The sequence below is a fragment of the Coccinella septempunctata genome, chromosome 4 (genome assembly GCF_907165205.1).
Source record: "Coccinella septempunctata chromosome 4, icCocSept1.1, whole genome shotgun sequence".
NCBI lineage: Eukaryota > Metazoa > Arthropoda > Insecta > Coleoptera > Coccinellidae > Coccinella > Coccinella septempunctata.
Window position 1 is genome coordinate 21,272,394 of NC_058192.1, and position 26,191 is coordinate 21,298,584.

The 26,191-nt window shown below is 33.7% G+C and overlaps 1 protein-coding gene across 2 annotated transcripts in view; it reads right to left on the bottom strand.

Moving 5' to 3' along the window:
• The window catches only part of LOC123312238 (PDF receptor), a 95,183-nt gene that overhangs the window by 19,244 nt on the left and 49,748 nt on the right, over window positions 1-26,191 (bottom strand). For both annotated transcript variants that reach the window (XM_044896564.1, XM_044896565.1), the window contains exons 3-9: window positions 24,829-24,882; window positions 11,878-11,982; window positions 11,310-11,470; window positions 9,044-9,135; window positions 8,393-8,513; window positions 4,690-4,901; window positions 2,893-2,962 (exon numbers count right to left, since the gene is read on the bottom strand). In XM_044896564.1, the coding sequence (XP_044752499.1) occupies window positions 2,893-2,962; window positions 4,690-4,901; window positions 8,393-8,513; window positions 9,044-9,135; window positions 11,310-11,470; window positions 11,878-11,982; window positions 24,829-24,874 (807 nt within the window). In that variant the 5' untranslated portion in view covers window positions 24,875-24,882. The remainder of the gene's footprint in view (window positions 1-2,892; window positions 2,963-4,689; window positions 4,902-8,392; window positions 8,514-9,043; window positions 9,136-11,309; window positions 11,471-11,877; window positions 11,983-24,828; window positions 24,883-26,191) is intronic.

A 26,191-nucleotide genomic window follows, 5' to 3' on the forward strand; every position in this document is an offset into this window, starting at 1 on the left:
GACGTCATTTCCGGAAAAACCGGAGGTGCTCATGCCTTGAAAATATTTTAGATTTCATCAGCATCGTGAAATACTTATAAGTGCTGAATTTCATGAAAATACGTTCAGTAGTTTCCCGTATAAATATGGGTGAGGTTCCTCGTGAAAGACCCTGTATATCCTTTAGATCAAGTGGTGTAGGGAAATTGATTATATAAGGTTTTCTCTTATTTATTTCATTTATCTGTCGACGTTTCGACCCTGATTAGGGTCTTCTTCAGGACTCTAAAAAACATAAAACTGACATTAGAACCAAGTACATGTGAAAACTTATAAAACACATACCGAAATATACAGAGTAAAAAAAAATCAGATAGATACATATCCAAAATATCCATATTTCAAAAAATTCGTCGTCATCGTCAAGTAGGTTATGGGATTTTGATCGTCTATATTCCGTGTCTAAACGTAATTCTCAGCTTGTGCTGCACTTTTTTCCTGTTTTAACGTATGTGCAATAAGCATTGTACTGAATTGAAAAATCGGATAAGTTTTAATGGAATTATTTAGGGCACAAGTCAGCACAAAATTAAGCATGAATGTTTTCAGTCATTTACGAGAGGAAATGTTGGGATAACATTTTTCTTTCTTTTTGCTTTTCCGGGATATAACAGAGAATTCCGAGACAATTTTAACAGCAAAACTCTAGAACAATCTCTTGAGCCGATAAAACACAAATTTTCGTTGTTCTAGGCTGGTCTATTCTATACAATTTACGAAATATCTTGAGCATCGTATGGAATAAAGAAAAAATTTCAACGAAACAAAGCAAAAAACCAAAAAAGTAAATCGAAAAGTGCTAGGCCAACTTGACAGCAGTAATATTTTTGTAACCAACACATACGCCATTTTGCAACTTCCAATGTGATATACGAATATTTTGTACGAATAACTCGATAACCAGCCCTAATATGTGACAAATGTCTAACGTTGAAAATAAAAACAGGTGATTTAAGACCATTCTGTTCTCTAGCATATGAAAAAACATATTTTTTAAAAGAAAACTTTCCAATATACATTTCGATTCTTCTCATACTCAGGAAATCGATCAAATCATAAGAAAAAGTCCTCGACCAGTAAAGTTACCAGCAGGATCTATAATTAATTTTTGTCGAGATTTATCGTCCACTTTTTTCGAATTTATATTGATCCCAATTTTTTCACGCTAGTTTACATTCAACCTGGAAGTATTTGGAAAGAAAAAACTACGTTCTATTTAGGATAACAGGGTATTAAGAATGTTCAGGAAATATTTAAAAGACATCCTGTACATCAAAACAATCAATTTGAAAATTCAGTGATGTTAGCATTTTTTATTGGTATAAAATACCACTCATTTTCCTTGAAGAGAAACTATTGCAGTCTGAGAATAAATAAGGTTAGTGGACACAACTGATTATCCACAAATATTATGATAGCAAGAGATGAGAAATACGGTGATGTTTATCTTCTATACTAATCTATACTATATGATAGTTTTCATTCAACCTATTAGTGCGTAGTATAGAAACTGCTAATTATGCCTATTGACTATACAATATTTATTCAGAGTACGGTTATTCTGCTATTCGTTATGACTGCACTAGGCACAACCTCTTATTTATTCATGGAAATAATTTATATGCATATGATTCCAATCGGCATTCCCTACTCTGATCGGAGATCGCTAGATAATAATAGTAAAATTATTGATAAGGCCTCTTCAAATGAGTGTGTAAAACTACATCATGTTAAATAATACCCAATATCTCAAAAATCAAACCTATGACCTTCAATGTGCAGACTCTATTTATCAGCAGTTTATAGTTCATACAAAGTGGATCGGAAATATCTAGCAATATTTCTAGGAAGGATAGGACACAAAAAAATTGTTTTGTCTGAACTTATAATTTATAATCGAAACCGAATTAGAATATTAGAAGGTGCTACAATATTTAATAAGGGCCTCACGATAATCGATTTCACTACATAACTTCTGAAGTGGGATACATAATGATTTAGATATTGCATGGTTATTATTTGTGGGTAACAAGAATCGTTATTTGCTTATGTTTCATTGCTTGATTATTCGGATTCTCTGGCTGTGGTAGTTTTCAAGCGGAGAGTTACCATTTTATGGTCTATTTTTTTAAATGATGGGCATCAAAATGGATTTCTTTGCAGCATTTTATTGAAAAAAGGTTCTCTTGATATATCATCCAAAAATCAACCTTAGTAGAGTACCTAAATTAAATTTAAAGAGAGACATGTTTGTTTCTAGAGAGTAAGAAAGATAGAGAACCAAGAAATATATCTATGATGTACGAGTATGTTTGTCAAATGAACTTACGCTCTAAATGATGTATTGGAAATATTAAAATCCTCAGAAATGGCCTTAGTATTCATTATAATTTATTTTTATATAACTTCCGAAAGGTGTACAATGAGTTCAAATTCTCTATTTGATTTGGTGGTACCCAGAGACAAGAGACTCTTTCCCTTTCTCTATGGTGGTACCACTAATGGTAGCGTTCAAAGATTCAGAACATTTTTTGAACATATGTAGTGGTTTCAGTTAGGTAAAGCTAAAGGAAAATTTTCGGAGTGTGAACCGAATAGAATATCGAAAAAGGGATTGAGTAATTTCGAAAATTATAAATGTATTTTGAACCATTCCAATTAGAAACTATCGGAGTAAAGCGTCAAAAAATCAAAACTCCCATCATAATTTGAGTTTTGAATCATCTCATACGAGATGATATCGACGGAAATATTATGTTAAAAAAATTCTTCGATATATGACCAGACAAAGGGTAATGTTTTTTTTCAAAACAAAAATGTCTTTATTCTAATGATAACTTATGCGAAACTTACCACAACAATGGTCGATCGGGGACCCTCAAGGATCCAGTAATATGGCAGAAGATAATAATAATACCAATCACTGGAAAAAAAAACATTTTATAGATACAGAGTGTTTCTAAATACGTGCGACAAAATTCATGAGGTCGTATGAAATTAAGATGGGTCTTTCTTATAACAAAATATCCTTAGCCCACCCCTTACCGAGATATCACGAATAAAAGGTGGTGACTAAAATTCAGTTTTTAAGTGTATTTTTTCTAAAATTTCAGCATTCGTGTATTTTGGCTGGAGGTGGTCATTTCCAGCATTTATTATGAATTCTTAAATATTTTGCATCTTTCCACTGAATTTATTAAAATAATTATGAAACATGGTTTTTCTCTTCCGCTATTGGATTTGGGAAAAAAATTCAAGAACAAAAAAAATTTGTGAGCAATACAAGGATTCTAATTTATAATTTCATTTCATGAAACTTTTGATCTCGAAAAAAAGTTTTGATATGAAATAAACTAAGAATTGCTAATTTCAGCCCCGTATAATAATAACAGGAACATTGATAAAATTTCCTTGGTTAGTCCTTTACGGGTGCAAAAAAATTAAAGAATTTCAAGTTCTAACTTGACTGAAATTTCAGCAAAAAAATAAAAACTGAATTTTGGTCACCACCCTTTAGGGGTGATACCTTGGAAAGGGGTGGGCTGAGAAAATTTTGTTATAGTGAAGACCCATCTTAATTTCATACGAGCAATCATCTCCTCCATTTTGTCACATGAATTTAGGAACATCCTGTATAATAGAATTTCGGAAAGATTAATCTTTGGATCGATTTCAATATTTACATTATTGTACTGTAATTATTATTATTGAGAATAACGTGGTAACAATTCAATGCAAATATTGAATCAGAAAACGTTTATATGCTTGTTCATCAACGGTATGTTTTCAAAATATTATGAACGTTATGGAAAATTAACCATTTGAGGCTTGACCCATAATAAAACACATCTGAAATAGAAGCTTCAAATTATTGTTTTATACATGAAATTTTATGAAATAGAATATATTTGGGAGCTAGCTGTAGGTATCTATACTAGTTTTTTTTATTTAAAAATAATGAAAGCATAATATTTCACTCAATCCATTAAATAACACTCAGTTTCAGCTTTATAACTAACCCTTCACATCAGATATCTAAACACAGCGTCAGAAGTGTTGGATCCCCGAAGTTTTTTGAAAACCGTATTTTTATCTGAAAATTGAATTTCGTCCATAGCAAAAGGTTTATTTCTGGGGAGATTTTTGAAGTACCAAGGTTTGATAAAGGTTTAAAAAATTTGAACAGCCATATTTCAAAAAATAAGAATTTTTTCAATTAGCGCAAGAAGCAATTTGTCGAAAATTTTATGTAAGGATATGTAAGAACCATGCTAATGTCTTTGAGCGTATATTGACCAAATCTTGCCTCCCAAGAACTGGAGGTCTTCCCCTACGTGGTCTATTTACGACAGTAAATTCTTTGTATATCTAAACTGTCCGTATGATTGATGATCTAAGAATGATCAACACTCCATAAATCATAAATGTGTGGTGATTCTAGTATCCAGCTTGCTGCAAAGCAACAATTCTGGTTCTGTCAGAGAAAGATATTTCTCCTCCTGGCATTCTGAATCAGAGAATTCAGTGTGTTCACGCTTGTTTGGAGGCAGGGTATTTTTCCAAGTTGGTACGTTCACAAAACAATCCAGAATATGCGATTATTAAAATAGGGTTGAAGCTATGAGTATTATTTCAGCGGAAAACTCTTACCTTCGCAGAAGTATCATAGTTAACATCCATGCCGCTGACATGAAAGCCGATAAGCCATAGCCGAGGTAGATATATAACTTAATATAAGAATGTTCTTGAAAAACAGTTACGGTTATCATATTATGAAGGTAGAGACCTTCTATGAACATCCACATAAACATAGTGGTCCGAGTGTATTCCAAACTTGTGGCCCATATTTCATGTAGAATGGACTGTAACAAAAATAAATGACTGCTTCAAATTATTAATTATTATGAAACATGTTGATTGTTGACTTATTAGGAATAATTCACAGAAGTTTTATTTCAATTCATTAATTTGAATTGGGACATGAAACGATGATTTTCTAGTAAAAATCATTATGTGAACTACGTCCAAGCTTTGAGTATTCAATTAATACACAGGTCCAAGTGAAAAGGTACCTAATGAATATTAATGTGTCCGTGAAAATTTTGGAACCATATGGGAAACCATTTTACTTATAGGTCCTCGAAAAAAACATGAGTTTGCGTGAAGATCTGTTTTTGAGTAATCTGGCATAATGGAAAAGCTAGCTCTGATAATTAAATGATTATAAGTTTTTGCAATATTCAGAAATACAGAGAAAAATGATTAATCTTAAATTTGAAAATCGAAAACAGGAAGGACTGTTACCAGCTAATTCAATTCTAGCTATGCTGGGTGTAAAGAAAAGGAAGAAGACGTTTTTCTATTCAATCAATATCAATTTATTAAATAGAATGGAAAAATATAAAGTGATCTGCAATTTTTACGACTCTATTGAATAATGAAAAATATAAAGATACTACACTGGACTGAAATTTAAAACGGACGGGAAAAAAATTTGCTTGTATTCAATCTTGAATAACTTTCAAGTATTTGACCAATTTCAATAATTTTTTGACAGATTTTTGATGCTTTCATCTGCATTATGTCCTGATATCGATTGAAAGAAAAGAATGATTGGATACTTTGATATATGTAGCACAAAAATGGCATTTTACGCTCAACTTCTGACAATCCTGTAGAAAAATTCAAAAAATGAATGAATTTTCTTAGTACCATTTTCAAGTCCAATCTTTTCTGAACAATTTGTTTTTTTTTCTACCGATATCTCTATTCTTGAATATAAAAGACCTGTTTGAAGGAAATAATGCAATAACCTTTCATAAGCTACGAATCACTAAAAAAATAACATGAGCAGCAACGGAATTGTGATATGTTTATTGAAATCGAGTATTTCCTCCATGAACACTTTTCACCTTTCGTACATAGACTTAATATAACCAGCAACTGCGTCTGGGGTATCTAAAGTCACTAATTTGTCAGTGCCTGTGCTAATGCAACTGAAGTTTAAAACTCTCTGTAGTTCTACCTAATGGGACCCACACGATTTTCTGTATGCAGTCTCCTCAATAGGAGAACAATATCGCAAAGCAACAATTGTGAATCGCCTGCAGGCAATTAATTAGAAGAAAGAAGATGTCCACCGAAATTCCGAAATTGTGAAAATCGAAAAATTGGAGTATCGAGCAATCAAGTACCTGTATTTAAAAAGGTTAAGAGGTGAGCAGATTTACAAAGATATGCTCCATACTCTTGGTGATCAATGTCCTTCGTTTGCGACCGTGAAAAATTGGACTGCAAGCTTCAAAAGAGGTGAATTTTCCATTGAAGATGAAGCCGATCGGGAAAGCTAGTTTCTTTGTCATTCCCCGAAAATATCGATGCAGTTCATGACATGATTTTATCAGACCGTCGAATTGGACTAAAACGGATATCTGAAGCACTGAATATTTCATACGAACGCGTTCATCATATAGTACACGTCAATTTGGACATGAGAAAAACCTGCTGCAAAATGGATCCCCAAATGTGGACCAAAAGCAAAGGTAGAAGCATCGCGTTCGATCTGTGCTCGATTTGAAAATGATGTAGACTTCTTAAACCGAATTGTTTTACTATGGATGAGACATTTCGACGATCCAGAAACAAAGCAACAATCGATGGAATGGCGACACTCTGGGTCTCCAAAACCTAAGAAGTTTCGTGTCCAAAAATCTGCTAGAAAAGTTATTGCTTCAGATTTCAGATTGCCATGGAATAATCATGATTGATTTTTTGGATAAGGGTAGAACAATAACCGGATATTACTATTCGACATTACTGACCACTCTAAGGAAATAAATTAATGAGAAAATACGCGGAAAGCTATCCAAAGGTGTTTTGTTTTTGCAGGACAACGCCCCTGCACATAAATCTCATGTTGCATGCAAATGTGATAAAGGGTTTGAATTACTAGAACACCCCCCTTATTCACCAGATTTGGCTTCATCCGACTATCATCCCTTTCCTCAACTGAAAAAAAGTTTAAAAGGTCGTAAATTATTTTCCAACGAGGAGGTAATAAAAGCTGTGGAGGTCTGGTTTGCAGGGCAGGAAGAAACATTTTTTTGAAAGGTCTAGAGACGTTGCAGGTTCACTGTAATAAATGTATCCAATTAAGAAGAGAATATGTTGAGTAATCAAATATTTTGACATTGAAATTTTGTTTGGTTTTATAGTAGGCTAAGAATTTTTCAATATATCCTCGTATAAGTCCGGCCTGTGAGCAGAAAGTCGATCGCAAATCAGGATTGCTGGCGAACTGCAGCATTCTACACAGTTTTCCACCATGCTTCATCGAAAACGTTGCAGGATTAAAATTCTCTCAATTTTTGGCTCAAAAAGTTGGTCCAAGATAGTTCTCATAATGACACTGCTCCGGGAACTGAATCAATCTCACCACGAAGATACAATGAATTATTATTTGAGAATGACTGAAAACTCCTAGATTTGTTTTCACCCGAAATCAGAAAAGTGGATACCCATTTACAGCAGGCAATCAGTGCTAAGGCAAGGTTGACTGCAACTTTCAGATTTTTGACAGAGGGCCAAAGTTTCGAAGATCTGAATTTTCTGACAGAAAGTGATGAATAATTCTAGTAGAATTGAGTTGAATACTCTACTTGTGGTGCAAGTAATCAGTATATTTTGAATAGAATTTCGGATGAATAATTATTTCATATAAATTCAGAATATAGTTGGGTTATTTTCCTTAGAACGAAGTTATCAACACAACTGCAGATTTTTCTCCGATATGCGCACAATATTTGTTTTCCTAAACATGAATGGAGAACGTCAGAAGATATTATATAAACTGATTCATCCGATAGTACCTAATTGGTTCTCTAATGAAAACACGGATCCTAAATATTTTCCAAGAGAATCTGAGTTTGTTTAGATTTGTCTCATTTATTTACACTTCTCTCTTTGAGATTCAAAAGTAAAGCAAAATTATAGGTAGGATGATGAAAAATATATTGAGGAAGGCCTTCAGACCAATCCGCTTGACTTGCACTGCAAAACTCAATCAAAAGCCATAATCGAATTCGCTACAATATTGGTTAAAAAACTTTTCCTGCGGATCGATTCATTCAGTTCAGTTAATAAAAATTGTTCTGATTTGTTGGAAGAAGATGTCATGTCATGGATTTGTTTTCCATTGCGTGAAACAAGGTCTTCATCAAAATCATATTTTTTTGAATGTTAGATGAGGAACAGTAATTAATGTGTATCACTTAATTTTGTGAATGATTTATTCGAATTTTGTGCAGTGAATCACCGTTTGAGGCAAATTCTGCTCTGAGATGAAGATACTTACTGTTTTCTGAATATTATCACCAGCCATTTGATCTATATACAAAACTAATCTTGTCATTATGTGTAGTAATGTTGAGATGAATAGATTTTTATGAATTTTTGTCCTGTTGTTCCTGAGTATCCTGAAATACAAATCATCTGATAAATTTATGCGTTAATTTTTTTCGTAAAGTTCAGAAGAAGCATTGAAAATTTCGAATCCATATTGCTGATAATTGATGAAAATTAATAATTCATTAATTTTTCATTCATTTTGAAAGTAGCAGAATACCAACAAGACTTAGAAACCCAGAAAGAGTATTCACTTGATTGAAATTGTAGATATCATACAAACAGAAACAAAAAAATCGAGAGGCAAAAATGATTCAGATCTAAACTGAACTGTATTTAATGAACAGAAATAATAAATGGAAGAGGATTATTATTATTGTAAATACACAACATGTTTTAGGCTGATAATATGCTATTCAAAGGTAAATTAGGTATGTGTATTTCGCTATCACAATAACTTCAGGTGTGTGTATGTACTAATGAATTGGGTAATATATTATTTTCACTCACCTGCAGAAGCAATTCTGATAGCGAAAAGCTTGTATAGTTTCACTATTACTTCAGTTTACCTCAATTCAACATCAACAGATTACTTGCTTACCTAAACTGATGAAAAATTATTAACGATATAATTAGAGATGTGAGAGATATGGTTAGGCCGACCATTTCGAGGTATCTGGTCACTTGTGTTATCTGTAAAAAATATGAGAAAATTTACACTATTATTTCAATAACTAGAACTTAAATCGAAACATTTGTATGTTTTGATAGCAAATTAAGTACCTATTATTCAGTTCAATATATAAATTTTTCTCCGTTTACTAATCAGTTTTATACTTATAATGATACATAAATCGTATTTTGACATGATACGATTCCATGAATGTACAGGCGGATCGTAATGTAAACAAGGCCTTAATGTGAACTTCTCTACAAGCTGAAATCTCCGAGACTAATGTGTGATAACTATTGGCACACAAAATGTTTTTTACGTCTCCTGTGCGTTTTTACCCACTTTCCTGAACACTTATTCCAGTTTAGAAAATATCACTTTCCAGCACTGAAGCAGGAATGGGGAATTCTCCTCAATTTGGGTTATCAAAGAATATGCAAGTTTGAACTGAATAATTATGAGTTTCATTCAAAATGTTTCAAATGCACCGCGGAAACTATTCAAAATCTTTCTTCAAATATAAGGTTTTAAGATTTAAATAGCTTCGTTTCTAGTTTACGATTTGGTAACAGCGCCTACTAGAAAATAAAAAGAACAATGGTTTGTTTTGTTCAAAAAAGCCAGCTGTTGATTTATAGCCAACATAAGGCGAGTACTCACTGGCAAGCCTCAACAGCAACAGGCCATAAAAATCCCATAAAACTGTACGACCTTCCTCGTTCGTCGCAGACTTCATACACATCCATCTTTGTCCATCTCATCAAGATGGTGTATTCGTTGTCCTTTATTATCAACGATGTTGCCAGCTTGTGCAATAGAAACGAAAACGTTTCGAAGATATTTCATAAAAAATACATCATTTTCGTCAGAAGGAGTATTCCCTATTACTCAGTTAACAGTCAGGGTTGGCGGAAAGTGATTTTTTCTAGTGCGAGAAAGTGGAAACTTAATTGAGTGGAGGAAAATGGTGAAAAAAATATATAATACAATAATAAGAAAATCAGCATCAGAATAAAATGCATTTCAGCAAATTTCAGGATATGTACGATTGTAGCACATTGTTTTCTAACTATTTGCTGCGCTCTCGTCTACCCTTTCACTGCTCATTTGGTCTTTTACACACATAAAGAAATCGACTGCACATTCGATATTCTATAGAATACTAGACAATGTATAAAATGAATAATAATTCATATATTGCCAAAAAGTCCAAGGCATTCTATACTTTCCCCATGTATTATATAGAATAGCGAGTTATACACAATGCTATTACTATACAGGGTGTTCTACAAGCTCTGTGACAAACAAAGAAGGTAGCTGTGCTTCTTTTGAACATTTTTTCCTATGAACATAGGTCCGATTCGTTTTCGTTTAGGAGTTACAAGCATTTGAAAATTTTTTTTTTCATGTTTCGATTACGTAGGCCGACAGAAAAAATCGGTTTTTAAATTATTCATTTGACACTTGTTTCACTAAGGATGGTATCAAAAATAACCATAATGAACATGTATGGGCACTGCAGAATCCATATATAGGTAGCATTAGACAAAGACGATTTCAGCAACGTTTCAGTGTGAACGTTTGGGGTGGGATTTTCTAAAATGATTTGATGTCAGCACATGTTATAGATGATCGTTTGAATGCAGATTTGTATAAAAATTTTTTGGGGCACAACCTTTTTGACTTCATTAATGACTTAGAGCTCAACATTGTTTGAAATATGTGGTATCAACACGATGGTGCACTGCCAAAGACACAAAGACAAGTAGTCAGTTAACTGAATAAATGGATTGGTCAAGGAGGACCAATATAATGGCCACCTCGTTCGCCTGATCTAAATCCCTTAGATTTTTATTTATGGGGACATAAGAAGCAGCTCGTTTGTCATGTTGAAATCCTATCTCATCAACAATTACTTGATAGAATTCCAGATGCAGCAAACCAAATACGAAACGAGCCAAATCTGATCCGCCGAGTAACGGCATCTTGTATCCTTGTAAACAAAAACGAATCGGATATATACTCATAGGAAAGAAAAATGTTCAGAATAAGCACAGCTACCCTCTGTCAATGTTTGTCATAGAGCTTTTAAAACACTCTGTATAATTTATTATTTACTCTTTTTCATCATTTGATGAATATCGATATATAACATAATTATTCGAATATTGAAGCCATTGAAAAATGAACTTACACTCTTACATTTTTCACGTCCTATTTTGTCGCACATTTGAAAAAGGTAGAGCGTTCCGGGGAAGAAACATTTGGTGTAGTTTGTATATCCTGCTGTGGAATTGTTGATTTTATGATTAGCCTCCCAACTCCCATTGAGTTGACAGTATTTATAGGCATATTCTGTAACAAAAATACTACAAAGTAAGTTTGAAATATAAGCCACATATTTAAAACTCGGGTATATAGTATCCCTCAGCGCACGACAACAAATTTCACTTAACATAAAGAATTTAATCATTATTTTATGAAACGGTGCACAGGGCCTTGGAAAATTGTCGAACTTTCGCTAGGATTCGAACAGTATTCGGAATGAAAATTTACCCCCCATAAAAATTTCGCAGTGGAAAATTTTCACACAAATTCTTCTGGTTCATGCCATTGAGTGAAAAGATTAATAATTGGAGTTGAAATTTTATAATTCTTCACGATCATTAATTATTGATTAATAGGTTCAGTACATTTACTACCTACAATAATAATATAAGCTGAATGATAGAAAAAGGTAGGTATCTAAATATTTTTCTCACCTGACGTTATGAGGCCTGGTTTCTGGGGACAACTTTGAAAACTTATTTTTCCAGGAGGGGATGAAGGCCAACATAACCATTCATCAAAAACAGTTGGACAATTACCTGAAAATAATTGAACCCTATCAAACTTAGATACCTACTAGAAATATAAATGGCATGACATGAATTCAAGATAAAGATACCTCAACTAATCATAATTTTATTATGCATAGACTGAAAAATTGGAGTAGGAGTAGATAATTTGCGAACTGGTTATTATTATGAGTATTAAACCCATTCAAGACTCAATAATATTATACAGGAAAATAAAACATCGATTTCGCATATGTACCTATTTATGTATTAAGTTATGTGTCCACGGTTGATCTGCGTGAAATGGCAGCAGTAAGCAAGATGGCTCTAGAGCTACAACACAGTAGAAAAATGGACAAAATAAAGATTCTCCTGGTGCAATCTCAAAAAATATTTCTTTTGTTACTTACAAAAACCTTGCAATCAAAAATAAATATATTCTAGGGCGTTCTCTAGCTCTTCATGTTGCTCCGATTACTCAATTCAGCATTGTGTCAATGGAGTTAACAATGAAAGTTTGAATAATGTTCTGCCAAAAGTTCGTCAAAGCATTGGCGAGCTGTTGTTATGTCAGAAGACATAACAAGAAGCAGAAGCGGCTCAGGTGAGTGGTGTAATCGCTGTGATATTGCAGACTAGACATGTTCAATACAATTTCGGTCTGGAGAGGCAACAGGCAAATTCATTCGGTGCCATGCATTTAACACTAATAGGATCTACAATTAATTCACGATACCTAACCGTTGTCATGGTTGCGTTAATGAGAACAGTAAGATCTGTGCGCCCACTAAAACAAATGCCTCCCCAAACGCTCTCTGAGCCACTACCGAAAAGAGTTGTAGGATTCATAAAATGTTTATTATATCGTTGACCCCGTTCTAGCCACACCAACATTCGCCCATCATACGCATACAGACCAAATATGCACTCGTCCGTGAAGAGGCAGGATCTTCACCTATGCGTGCCTAACGATTTCGTAAAAACCGCTTCTAGCCCTGAAATCGAGCTATGCAACGTATTCCGGATTGTTTGATAAGAAACTATCCTATACCAGTAGTTTGCCGAAATGAGGTATCACCTCAGGATGCTGGAAAGAAGGGATTTCCAATGCAGTTTTGCAGTTAACCGTATTGGCCGATCTTTTGCGATGGATGTAGTTCTTGCTCTTTTACCCCCATGATTATATGAAGCACTAGTACGATAGTGGAGACAGTTAGCAACTTCTTATTGAGTTAAATATTCGTTTAACCAATCCACTAATTGTTCAAGTTCAATGGCATTAAACGCATTAAAACTCGTAACAATAAATCCACAATTGATGATGAGTTACAATAGCCCATTACCGCACATCAGACTGACCACAGAAAAAATATTTTATTTTTATTTATTGAACATAGGAATACAAACAGGCATCTCAGCCCAACAAAATACTCACATATTAATAATGACAGTATCACACAACCATTAAAACAAAATTTATAAATGCTAACAATAATTCAAGCAAACTAAAAATAAATACCGGAAAAATGGAAATAAACTGGAATTCCTTCAAGACGAGAATATAAAAAATATACAAAAAATGATAACTATTTAGTATCATGCACATACAAGAAATAACTTGTAATTTTTTGCCATTAAGTGTTGTGAGAACCACATTTTGTCTGTGTGTGTGTACATATGTAATATGCAAGCAAAAGCCTCTCCACAAGATGTTTACAGCCATGCTGAAAAAGTTTTACCACGAATATACACTTCAATGTTTGAGTTGTGTATTTTTACCTTATTTCCCGAACTAGCAAGGTATTTCATTTTTGCCTGGAGGGGCATATCTTTGTTTTTTCATTAAAACCTTATCTTTTTTTTCAGTTGTACATACTAATGCTTGTTTGCCCTGACTTATTTAAGGCACACTTATTTCTTCGATTGGTATGGTAACTACTTTAGAAATCAGAGAAATAAGTAAGCTTCCCTCAAATAAATTGGTGCAAACAGGCATTAAACCACAAATTTTTCCGGAACTTCTGACTGCTTCCAGATATTACGACAATTTATTGTCACTAGATTTTGATTTCTTATTGAAAAATTTGAAGTGATAAAGCTCTGGAACATGAAATTACAGAAATGACACAATCATTAAAACGCCTCCTTTTTCGAACCACAATTCACGAGTCCATAAAGGATTATGGATAAATCAATTGTATCAATAATTACGAAGGGTGGAGCATTTCGGTTCTAGAGTATGCAACGCTTATTCAAAGCACGAATCAGATGTAAATTTGTTTGTTGACAATGCACAAACTTCAAATTCACGAATAACGACTACCTACTCGTTATGTTGTAGCCTATTAGGGTTTAGGGGCATCGTATTGTGTAGTGTTGAATACATCTGCACGAATATGAATGACACACCTGAGACTGTCAAAGCATTCGGAATAGGTTTTTATGTCAATTACCTAGTCTTATTTTCGGACAGAAATGGGGGAATTCATTGCGACGAAAAAGGATGTATGCACATTGGAATAGATATTTCAAAAAATAATATGATTTTTCACATCGAATTATCAACTATTTTAAATTTTCTACCTGTTTCCTCAAATCAAGAATTTGAAGGGAGCAGTTGAAAGTAGGACCTCCAGAAATGATTCATTAATTCGAAATTTGCAGCGGTCTTTATGGCTGCTATAAGCTATAAGATAGCTCATGTAAAAACTATTATGGCCTAACCGAATACTGCTAGAAATATGAAGGATAAGATTTATAAAGGGTGTAAATGAGTAGTTGCAAAAAAAAAAATAAATAATGTGGGTCTTTCATACACCATATATTTTTTTTGAATAGCCTCAGAAACAGCCACCTAAAGATGGCATCTGAGAATCAATTTTTGTTTTTTTCCTCAAAAACCAAAAACTGATAGGAATAAAACTGAATAGACATTCTATGGGACGGAGAGCGAGAATGCAACCAGAAAAAAAATTTTTTCGTGCCCCTTACAATATCACCATGATATCCGCCAACTAGGTGAATTTGATGTCGAAGATTATTCCATCCTCTATGACTCAAGCACCAGTTGATATTTTTTTCCTCGAAAATGTTACTTTTAGCAAGAAATTACAGAAGACTTTATTTGCTCAAAAGGAATCAAGGTATCCAAATTAATTTTTTCATGGTATAATATGAATAAGCAAAAAATTTTTCAATTTTGAGTGTGGTTTCTTCTTTTCCACCCCTTGCAATTATAGGGGAACACAACCAAAATGTTTTTGATCCAATTTTGTCGCCCATAGAATACCCGCTCAATTTCAGTTCTGTGAGTTTCCTGGTTTAAAAGAAATAAATCAAAAATTGCTTTCCAGGGAGCTGTACCTATAAGCAGTGGCTTCTCAAAAAAAATATATGAAAGCCTCACGCAATATTTTGACACGAAAACATATCTTAAGTTTTTTCGTCACTATTCATTTACACCCTGTATAAAGAGCTTTATAAATCATTCGTTGCGCCTACATATAAACAAATAATTAAATATCATGGTATTTCGAAATTGACAGACAATGTAATTATGCTCAATTCTAACTTGAACCGCAAAAATTTTATTTTAATCTGCAAAATGAAAATATTTCGACGCCCACTGCGATATTACAATTTTTTATAAAGATCCAGTATAAATACATATACTGCATTCACATTTATTTTAGCAGTCGGTTGGCCATGAAATAATTTTCCCAAGTTTTTGAAACTAGAACGGAGTAAGGTTGGCACCCATGGAATGTCGTTAATGTCATAAAGCCGTTGCCACAACTTATATCAATTATTATTACGAAAATGCCGAAAGTGATTTCAAAAAAAGAGACGAGGTTTCAGGAAGTGCTATTTAGAATTCAGGTCCGCTCATTCAAATAGTAGGTAACCCTGATATTCTACAATCCACAATACGTCAGACGTCAGCGAACATATAATGTAAAAGAATTTATATAATGTTTCATCTGAATCTGAAACGACTTATATTTCAGCTGAATATTTCCACAATCAGAAAGATTGTGAATGAAGAGGATGACAAAGAATTTCCTTCTATTTCTATTGGGAGACCCAAAAATGTGGTGGCATTTGAGAATTTTTGTTTTTGTTTATGAGAATTTTATGTTTGAGTAAATTAATGCGAAAAGTTTACCTACTACAGGATTTTCGATTAATGTCATCCTAGAATAAATTCCCGAAAATTGATTTTTCTATTTTTCATTTGACTTGTCCTATACATTGTGAATGTCTTAAGGTACCAATAAATACCTAATTATTATTATTATATCAATGCATTAAGATGAACAGCCACAAATACGCGCCAGTTGTCCTGCTAATTGTTTATTCATGTGAACTTTTTGTTCAAAGGTGAAGTTCATCTTGATTGAAACTTCCTTTAATTCCTTTTACTTATATTGATGCAAGATGATTTTTGTTGAAGAATTTAACATTCTTGTAATTATCTGTTAATTCCTTCGGGAGATACCCATTTCCAACCACTGCAACACTTGCATTTCATCTTCGGGTTAATATTTTTGAAATCTACAACTGATGTAACGTATTCAAACTTTAGCCAAAGAAGATAACGAACATTAATTCCCTTAAGCTAGTACATATTATGATATTATACTGATCTCTTGTATTTTCCATGCAAATAACTGGATTTGGTATGCCTTCAATCAGTTTGTATAAACTTCAATAATGTTCGTCACATATTTTCCGAAGAGATTCGACATTGTGATAAAATACGTAATAACAGAAACTTTTACGTAGAACGGGCAACATAGCGTTGATTTAAAACCCAAAAATGTTTTGACAAGCGTCATAACCCCACATTTTCGTACTATACAGAGTGAAATGCGTCAAATTTCCATGGACTGCTAAAATAAAAGTGAATGAAGTATAGGTAACGTATAACGAGTTTCAAACCTGCATTACCCGAATTCAGCTGAATACAATGAAAATAATTCAGTTTACACTACTGTACAAACTACGAGTTTCATGTTCGAAAATTTTTTCATGAAAATAAAATTTCAATTCACAAAATAACCGCGGAATCTTTGTTGGAAAATAAGATTCTTTTGTTAAGAAGTCAATTCTGTAACCTGTTACAGAAATTTGCTACTCTTTCCAAGACCTGCTTTAGTTTTTTTCGGTGCTTAAGAAATTCAAGTGGCAGTGCTAAATAGCTAATTAAACTTGTAGTTTCAAATAAATATCTCGACTTAATCTGATCATGTATGGAATGTTGACAAGAAATTTTGAGTTGAAAATTGAAGAAGAAATAACATGGAAGTTGTTAACCTCGATCAGAAGGTTTATTCAATTAGTTTTTTGAAGCATTCATTTTATTTTCATAAAGCTTGCAAACAAAGCTGTCAGGTAGGAAAATAAGGTTTTTCAAATTTATCTAAATGAAAAATTTCGAATATCAGAAAAAAAAATTTCTTCCTATTTTTTGTCTCATTCGGAATATAGAAAGTCTTTCCGATGTATGATTACATAATAACTAAATACCCCACTGAAACTCATCCTAGTAGAAAACACGTCATCCAGTTTCTTCATTTGGGTTATGGATTTTAATCATTATTTATAGAGAATTAGGAAAACAAATTGTGATTCTCACTGTGAGTTATTCATATAGCTCAAATAAAACAATATTTTCACATAATTAAGGGTTCAGAGAAATATAATACCTTAATTCATTCAAGATTCATGATGAATGAGAGCTCTGATTGAAATTTTCAACAGGTATGTTTCCAATCGCATATTTTTTGGATTGTTTAACATATATGAAAAACACGCTTTTCACACGTTGGGCCAATTATTCTTGAATATACTATTTACTTTTTGTGAAGAAGTTTCTCCATAAACAAAATTAGGCTGTAGGTTAATGTAATCAATTGATGTCCATATTATTTTATTTTGGATGGATATGAAGTGATCCAAGAAAAGAATTATGTTCAAACATAGAATTCAAAATTCCATAGCCTACATGATTACAGATTTGTTTTTAAAGCATGAACTGCATTTTACTTGCATTGAAAATCTACATATTACCCTTTTTCCTATTTTATTGGTTAAATATGAAGGATCATCTTGTATTGAATAATTTTCAACATCAGGATATTACTATTAGGATAAAATGAACTTCGAGATAGAGATAGAGAAGAATTTTGCTTTAAAATATTATATTACGCTCTACACTTCGGGAATTTCATTATAACACGCAATATTTCACGTGAATATTCGTATTAATAACGAGGCAGAAGTGTATGAATTTAATTTTCCTCCACCAGGGTGATTCGAATATGGGAGCTCCACATTGTTTAGATGAATTCTAACCACCGATTGTGAATATTATACGCATAAAATATTCAGCGATTTTGTGATTCCGCGAATTGCACTCACACATGAATTAAAATCACGAAGCGTGAAAGATCCGAATATCATACTTTTTTAAGCTTTCCGGAGAAGAGAGAGTAACCGCTACAACACTGACACCGACTGTGCCAGATTGATTACGAGCTCTAGTTTCCCTCAGAAATGCCTAAATATTACACAGTCCATTCAGAAACCAGGAGTGTCTATTTACGTTTGCTTTTAGTCAACGTTCGTAACCCAACATATTTTCAACGTACTGTTAATGGTGTTTTATGCGCTACAAACAGAGAAGCCTGTCAACGTTACAGGACTTTCGTCAAAAACTCATCAAATTGGAAAATTGGAACCAGTGATTTCACGATCAACACCAGCACATGAACTGAATACATGTTTGAAGTCATACCTGTTATAAAAGTAAGTTAAAACGCTCATGTTCAAATATGAAAATGCGTGTACGCTGTCAGAGCGATTAAACCGAAATGGTATTTTCCAAGCAATTGCTGATCATTGGTAATTGAGAAATTCCTATTGATGATTCTTCTATTGTAACGGGTTTAGTTAGCAAGGGTTTAATCTCGAGCGCCAGCTATTCTTTCAGTAGGGAGAAATAGCAAACCCACCCAGGTACCTACTAGTCGGAGACAGAGTGCGGAGTTATCTAAGGTGGTACCAATAACAAGTACTTTGAAACCGAATTTATTACAATAAATTTAATCTACAGTGAACCATACAGTTATTTCCAAGTCAAGAAATATATACAGCTGATGACCCAATTCAAAATGAGGAAAACAGAAATGCAATAATTAATCTGTCACGGTGATCAACACAGTGAAATTAATGAATGAAACAATATTCAAATTAATTATATTCAGTCAAAATATCAGGTATTAAAGAAAGAAAGAAATCAATAGCGGTCACTTTGATTCCTTCTGAGACAATGAGGGATGTACGGGGTTTACACAAAATTTACAGTAACCGGTTGTCTCAGAAAGATCCAAGTCCCTGTAATCGGTTAATTTAGCGATGGGTTTGATCCCGAGAACTTTCAGTGATTTTCAATGTACAGGACAATCAGAATTGAAACTATTCAATTAACGCGACGGGGTTGATGCAGGTGAAACACAATGTAACAATTTACAGGATAACGGGGTAGTTTATCGTGGTCTCTCCGTGGCAACCTTGGGTGTACACGCCAAGCATTACCAGCAGAAAGACTTCGAGACCTCTGCCGATTGGATTCCGTCACCAGAGCGCCAGGCGACAGAAGTGTGCGGTAAACGGGAAATCTAAACGGAACACAACAGGGGTAGGACGGGATAGTTACTGTGGTCTTTCCGTGGCAACCTTGGGTGTACACGCCAAGCATTACTAGCGGAACGACTTCGAGACTTCTGTTGGTTGGTCTTGGTTCACAGAGAGCCAGGCGACAGAAGTCTGCGGTAAACGGGAAAACGAAAACGGAACATGACAGGGGTAGGATGGGATAGGCTACTGTGGTCTTTCCGTGGCAACCTTGGGGTACACGCCAAGCATTACCAGCGGAACGACTTCGAGACTTCTGTCGATTGGTCTTGGTTCACCAGAGAACCAGGCGACAGGAGTCTGCGTTACACAGGGGGATTAACAATAAGGATTAACACAGAATTAAACAAATAAAAGAATGCAACTTTGAATCACGAAGTATGCGGTATCAAGAAAAGACTTACAGTTTGTTCCGGTACGGTCACACCACCAATTAGAGAAAAGAAAAAGAAACAGATCGTAGGATAATTTAGAAAACGAATGATTGTCGAATAATGAATCAAGAAAAGTACTAACTACCTACTGTCGAATAATAATGAATAATGAATCGCACAATAAAGAATAAAGAATCTGAATCAAGAATAAGAATGACTGTCGAACAGTGAATAAGGAATACCGTTCGTCTGGTGGTGCGGCCCTATTTATCAATTTTCCCACATGTCATGTGATCAAGATTGTATCCAAAAATTCGGTATTCTCGAATATTCTCCCCAGAAGGAATATTCTCGGTGGCGGTTATCTCTTTATCGGTAAAAGAAACTATCGTTATCAGCAATCCACGTTGTTTTTATGCTAAATTCGATGTGATTTTGTGGACAGAAAAACAACGCCGAATGCAGAAAGACGCGTTTTCTTTGTTTTGGATTATCACGGCGGATTACTGATGGAAATTTCAATTTTACGGAATTTGAATTCATTAATCAGGATTCTGAAAAATAAATTGAAATGAAAATAACTATATTAAAACTGAAATCTTCATCAGACGGTGTTGCATTGCTTCAACTGGAAAATTCAGGGGAACGGACATTTAAAACGAGGCTTGATTTTCAAAAACAATCAAGTATCGTTACACTATGAAGTTGTTTTTCATTTCCAATAAATTTTTTCAGATCACCGAATCAAAAAACTGAAATTATTGAAAAAATATTTACAAATATTGGAAGCATCTACAGAAATAATGATTGGTTGTCTGAACCTACAATATTGGCTGCTAAGTACTAGTCAATGAACTGAATTTTAACATATAAATTGCTGGTAAAGTTATAACTTACAAGTCAGTGCATTCGAAAAAAAACCAAAATAATGTCGTCAATTATCCAACTTTTTGAATTCATCAAAACTCCGCGATTTGATAAAGCACAATCTGCACTTACGAGTTAGATCGGTAATTATTATGTAACCAAATATCAACCAATGACGTCAGCATAGAATTACAAAGGAGAAGACGTTCTAATACCTTTCTTTCCCATGATTTCAACCGACGCAGGAGTTTTTTTGTACCTCATTTAACTTTCAATTACTGGTTCCTTCACTTCTGTGATGACCATCTATTCGGTTTATGAAAAATCCGAAATTTTGAACGTTTCGTGCATTTGCCAAAGTTTGTCTATCAAGGAAGTATGCAAAAATTCTAATTTTTGAAAAAACATTTCATGGAATTCAGCTGCGAATAAAGAAATCGCATACAAGATTGTTGTCAAAAGCCTGAACTAACATTACGTAAAGCTAAGTATAGAATACAAAGGTTATAGAGTAGATAGATAGGAAACGAGACGATTAAAGCGATGTGAGCGCCATCTGTATGTCAAGTGTGTTTTTAAGACGCTAGGACTGGTTAAAATAGTAATTTGAGTGCCATTTGCAGAAAAATATGAAATTTTGTAAGATTATACATGTCCATTTTGATCAAACAGGTTTTGAATGTTTTGATTCTCGTACAGCTTTTTGTTTATCTAGCTCATTCTAGTTGCTGATTATTGAGTTTTTTGTCTTATTTCTTGGTGAAAACACCAAAATATTGTTCGAAAATTATTGAATGATGAAGAACTGTAGATCAAATAATAAAATGGATTTTCCGAGATTAAGGAAAATGGAAGCGTAAGTAAAAACTCGTAACATGTGAATCGGTCATTCATTGATTCTAATTTTCAGTGCTTCGAAGTGGATAAAATTTTCAGGGCGTTAAGACAATGGCTTCAGCAAACACTACTGACAACACCATGTGCATTAAACATTTTACTGCAGGTCAATTGAGAACTGTTCATCCACGTAAATTGTTGTATGAAGAAAACATCCTTCGCATGAACGGCCTATCAAGGGGAAATTATGACCTTCATAGGTCCATTCAATGATTCACAACATATTCAGAAATGCAGAGATTTTATTGATTTCGATTTGGGAACCGAGTGACTGTCAAATTGTTGTTTGGAAACTAAAAGTTTTATGATACCTGTTGTGAGTGTTTTGTTCATTCATTAATCAATTTGTATATTGTGTCATAAAGAGACCATATCACAAGGAAATCATAAAAAAGCACCAAAAAACTATACTGACATACACGTCTTGGTCTTGTATTCCTCTGTAAGGTTTTGTTTTTAGTGTGGTTCTGAAAATTCTATAAATAATACCTACATATATGTAAAGAACTGAAATGTGTATGCCCTGATGGTATATTGAATATTGGTTCATATTAATTTCTGATATATGTATATTATACAAATTCAACTAAGTTTATTATTTCAAAACAACCTATTGCACAGAAATATTAACTTCGACGTATAGCAGATCACCATATACTTTTGTGTCCTAGTCAAAGCTTTATTTATTGTCCATAATTTTAATTTTTGTAAATTTTTTATAAATTGCAAATAAAAATATATCACATCTGATAGAGTAGTTTATTGATATCAATTGATTCCAAACAATGTCCAGATGAAAACTAACATCCTAGTCACAAAACAAAACCATACTTCTGTTTTGTCGCTCAGGAAACAAAGTCGATATTGAAAGTAAATACAAGGAATATAATTCAAACGAGTTATTGTTATTAAATATGTTATTAAAAAGTTTTTCTGTATTGACATCAGTGCGTATACAGCGTCATCTCATTGTCGAGTGTGTTTTCACTGACCAAAATGTATTCGGTTTTTACTACTAGAGAGATATGAGGGCTTTTCCTATCTTTCTACTCTATAATCCTAAAGCATAACAGCGTAGCATTATAAATTCGAGAGTTGTACTAAGTGCGTTCTCTTGAGCACCTCTACCCTATTGGCGGGTGTGCTTGATGGTGGCTTGGTGATTGCTGTTCTTCATCAGGTGAGGAACAGGATCCGAGAGAGATCATTGAACTTTACCGATTTAGTTCTGAAGCAAGAATTTCTCATCTTTATTCCGTATATATTCTCATCTTTATTCCGTTCGTTTTTCGCTCTCTTGAATAGATATGCGACAGAGTAAACTACCTCGAAAAAATTCTTTTTAACTCAACACTGAAAAGAGGAATGGATAGGATTAACTTTTCACGTGGCTTACGAAGCTTATCACGATCTCTAGGAGCCATGTTGAGTTTGACCTGGAGAGTTTTTGTCACGTCTGGCTGACTCAATTCGTAAAAAACTCCACATCTCACTTTACGGAGATCTGAAAACCATCATTATGGGAAGTATTGAAATATTAAGTTCTCACTTCGGTGATATTCAATGAGAATATTTCAGAAGTATAGGGATCAGTCGAAGTAATCTCGTTTCAAGGAAGTTGCATCACACAAAGCTCCAATGCTGAACGAATGCGCGGCTCAACTATGGTGGTGAATTTTAAGAAGTTCGGAGTAATCATTGTTGCAAACTTTTCTACTGGATTTTTTCAGCCATCCACTGACTCAGCAATCAATTATTTTGCATGCCCATTGATATTGAAAATATTTTTATATCTTGTTAATAGTTTTTTTTTCAGTTGGTTCAGTCTGATATTATTGACATTGATTGATGTTGAGTTCAAAAGGAAATGAATTTGTTTTCTGCTATCCTTCTGGGGCTTCATCAAAATCCAACCCCTCGCATCCAGAGACTGAGTTTGGGAGACAGTGGCAAGTTTTAGGGTGCTGACCCGAACTATCTATAAGATGATGAGCTTGAGCAAAAGCGGGGTGGGGGTTGATGTATTCTACCTTCTACCAATTGCGACAATATGTATATAGTGTGAAAAAAAGGGTAATTACCCCCAGTACCTCTGAATCATTCCAACAAAAATATACATTCGTCATCTTTACGTTTCACGTTTCAAAGATGAAATCAGCAAAATACCTAATGCCATATTACTAAAATTATAATTTGAAACATATGTATGAAAAAAAAAATATTTGAAGAAATATTTTTGAATAAATAACAACTGATATGTAAGGCTCCAGAAAAAAACTATTCACACTATTGGAATGTTCAAACAAAAGTGGTAGCAAAAAATTTTCACAGAAACAAATACTCTACAGACAGGCTTATTTGAGAAATACACTCTGTATGAGAGGATTCTAGATATTGATATTATATGTAATTTTCATGAAAATTGAACTCTGAGCATCGACATCAATTTTTTCACTATTATATTAGGCACTCATTTTTCATGGTGTAAAAGTAACATTTCAGCAAAACATACATTCCCAATAATTGTTCATGAAAATAAAATAATATTATGGGACCCTCATGCTTATTCAGAATAAGCAAACAAGTATTGACAATTCCTTTTTATTATGACATATATTCCTATATTTCGAATTTCAGGAATAGGACATCACGCTTTCAAAAATATGAATTTTTCATTTTTCACTCATCAATTTTCGGCATTCAAGACGACAAGATATGAATTAGAAGCTAGGAAGAGTCTGATATAGACAGTTTTCTTCAATGTTTTCTTTTATTTGATCGAAAACAGGGGATCTCAAGAGAAATGAAAGACAAAGCTTTATCTTTAAAGTTAAAACTTACTCTGATTCCAGACCCTATATGAGAGAAATTTTCGTCAATAATTATCGCATCACACTCCAATCAATTAAGAGTATAAAAGGCTTATTTCTTCAAGAAAATAGTCTGCGAAGATGTTCATTGCGATTCGAAAGAAGAAGCATGGAAAAACAACGCGGAAGAATTATGTAAATTACGATTTCTAAAATTAATATGTACTTACTTTTGTTTCGGTGTGGGTGCAATTCTAGACAAGTACTCTCATTCATGTTGAAATCTGAAACAAAAGAATTCCTCATTAGTATCTGAGCTTTCTTTTCGTCAATAATGGCCTCTTTTCATTTCCTTCTGTTTTAGCACTATTCAGCTGCCAAATACGAAGGGTTCTTAAATTAAACTGTATATTAGGATTGTTACGTTTATCTTACCAGAATTATTTCTAGTGGGGGGAAGATTTCATTTTGATAGTGTATTGCTTAGCTTGACGAATGAAGGAGTTTTATTTCACTACCTCATAAAGAACAAAAAATGTAGATAATTGTGTTTCAATTATTCTGCGAATATTATTTGACTACCGTTTCTATATTCCGATGACGCCAAATGTAAATAGACATCAATAAATTTGACCGCTGCTACAGGTTTCAAAGGCGGTACTTCTTTTACACGATAGACTGATCCCGATTCTCGAAAATGAAAAAGATAAGGAATAGAGGTTGGACTCTACATAGAAAAGAAAATGATATGATATGATTTTTAATGTGGAAATTAGATGGATGGACATGGTTTATGAGATGTGATAAAAATTCAAGACTTTATTTTTTGTATGATGAATCCGAATTATGCTCTGAATGCGTCGAATGCAATTACACAAAAAACAGAAAAAAAACGTCACCTTCTCTGCAAATATGATTCCATAGACCAATTACCCGTTCCTGGAATAGGAAACCTATAGCGCGTTAAAATTTTCAGCCTTTGAATATCTGTTCGACAATATGTAGGTACTTCAGTACAGATTCCCGATTTTCTGCCCATAATTTATGAAACTTAAGAAATTTTCCACTGTGTTCTTCTAGCATGAGGATGAATTTGAGACGAGATTCCTTTCCGAACGAGCATTATGAGGAGAACACTGAAAGTTCTTCAGAAGGCTCACATATCTGGTTGCATCATTTTGCATATGAAACGCTCTTCAAAATGGATACGGATGCAAGTATTCATACATTCATGAACCGACTACACGGGAGTCTGAGATGAATAAGGGCGCATATCAAAGGAGAAATCGAAAACGAAGAATATTGTGCTCGAGATTCTCGAGAATACAGTCCCCCACACTCCACCGATAAGAACACATAGCATGTGTACCTTTCCGATTTTGTCTATAAGGAAAATTCATTACATGGCTTATGTTACCATAACAAAATTTCAAATGGTATTTTTGTTATTTGCCTTGTTTTAGCTGAGTCGAGGTTTGGTCTATCTGAACATGAATATGTACATGAAAGGCAGATAAACTGGGATAGGTATTCTGTTTTACAAACATTGAATTTATCCTCCCATAATAAAAGTAATTTTCTTAAAATGTTGGA